This window comes from Gekko japonicus, unplaced genomic scaffold (assembly GCF_001447785.1).
Source record: "Gekko japonicus isolate JY-2015 unplaced genomic scaffold, Gekko_japonicus_V1.1 scaffold983, whole genome shotgun sequence".
In the NCBI taxonomy this organism is placed as follows: Eukaryota; Metazoa; Chordata; class Lepidosauria; order Squamata; family Gekkonidae; genus Gekko; species Gekko japonicus.
In genome coordinates, this window is record NW_015164215.1 from 49,756 (window position 1) to 51,300 (window position 1,545).

At 43.9% G+C, this 1,545-nt stretch overlaps 1 protein-coding gene across 1 annotated transcript; it reads left to right on the forward strand.

The window, feature by feature from the left end:
* The first annotated feature begins 233 nt into the window (after positions 1-233).
* On the forward strand, positions 234-1,488 carry LOC107108088. The gene is made up of 3 exons (XM_015408481.1): positions 234-521; positions 635-793; positions 907-1,488. Exons 1-3 carry the CDS (start codon positions 234-236, stop codon positions 1,486-1,488), a joined length of 1,029 nt encoding a protein of 342 aa, XP_015263967.1.
* The last annotated feature ends 57 nt before the right edge of the window (positions 1,489-1,545 follow it).

The window sequence follows — 1,545 nt, forward strand, 5'->3', positions numbered from 1 at the left end:
GCGACATTGAACTTCCGCCTGCTGCAGCCCCCACCCCAGAAAGGGGGCAACTGCCAGTGGGAATGCCCAGGTATGACCATGTGACCCCTCTAAAAACACGCCCCGTCACCCCTGACCAATTGCCAGTGGTCTGGGGCACACATGGGTCAGGGCCCTGCCCAGGAGGAAGTGATTGAGGAAAGAAGCCATTTCGAGCTAGCAGGCACACGGTCAAGATCTTGCTCGCTGAGGACATGGAAATGAACACGCCTGTCAGACCCCTGGTCCTTACAACCCCTCCACCAGTGGTGAAACCGAAATATAAACGACAGTATATCAGCAGTGATGAGGATGAAGAATTTGTACCTGCAAAACTTTACTTTCCTCTAGCCGTGCATGATGAAGAAACGCGGCTCAACCAGGATGCCATGGAAGGATCCTCAACCTGGCAGCCATGCGAGGATTCTCAAGTATGGGATGGGCTACTGGAAGAACTGCCAGATTCCTGGAAACTGGTCCCTGCAGAGAATTCCCCAGCACAGGTAAGTTGTTTTTTTGAAAATGTGTGGGGAGGTGGGAACTGTGATGTGGAATACAAAACAGGCATAGGTTCTGTAAGTTTTAAAAAGTAAAAATGGGGCCCTTATTTTTCCAGCCCCTGGCCACCACTGGTGATGAAGCTGCAAGTACCAGCAGGCCATCTATTGCGGAGGAGGAGGAGGACAGCCAGATCTGGGACATTCCAGACGCTTTAATAATAGCCGAAATTCCAGATTATCGAGATCCAATCTCCACAGAGAATGCCCAGACAGCGGTGAGTTGCAGAAAAAAATGGAAGAGTGAGAAAAAATAGCTGGGGTATGATATAAAGCCTTTGCTTAGTGTTTTTAAGTTGCTTAAAAATGTTTTCTCAAAACTTTCTAACAGAGCCAAACAGCAGAAGCTGCAAAGCCACTCTCTTTTGGAAGATCCCCTGGTGAAAGAATTATGGCAGCCAGAAAATTGCTAAAAATGAAATCTATTGAGAATACAGCCTCTATTACACCTTGGCAACGTGAGCAAAACATGAGGAGCATTATAAGAGCAACTGTATATGGTGTTGTCAAACATTGTATGAGTGAATGTGCATATCAATCCTGCGAGGGCTGTTGTTTAGAGGCCCCAGCCCAGGCGGCCCACCAATGTCTTGAGTGGACCCATAAAACAATAGACAGAAAACTTAAATTTGTATGTAGTGAACTGTGCGCAAATCCTATAGTTTTATTGATAATGTCAATTGCGTATGCTACGAAATGTTTGTCATTCACGCAAGATCACATGGATATGGTGTATGATTTATTAAATAAAATTGAAGGGGCAGTTAATTCACATCAGGCTCTTGAAACCATCCTGCAACCCACAGATAAGGAAACCTTAAAAATTGTAAAAAGTAATATTAAAGACCTACATTATAAGTCCTTTTTTTCGCGCCAAAAGACTCCAAAATTAAATGGGGTCACAGTGATGTAAATAATAATAATAATAAAGTAACAAATTGTTGTTGTAAATGAACTGGAAATAAAAAAG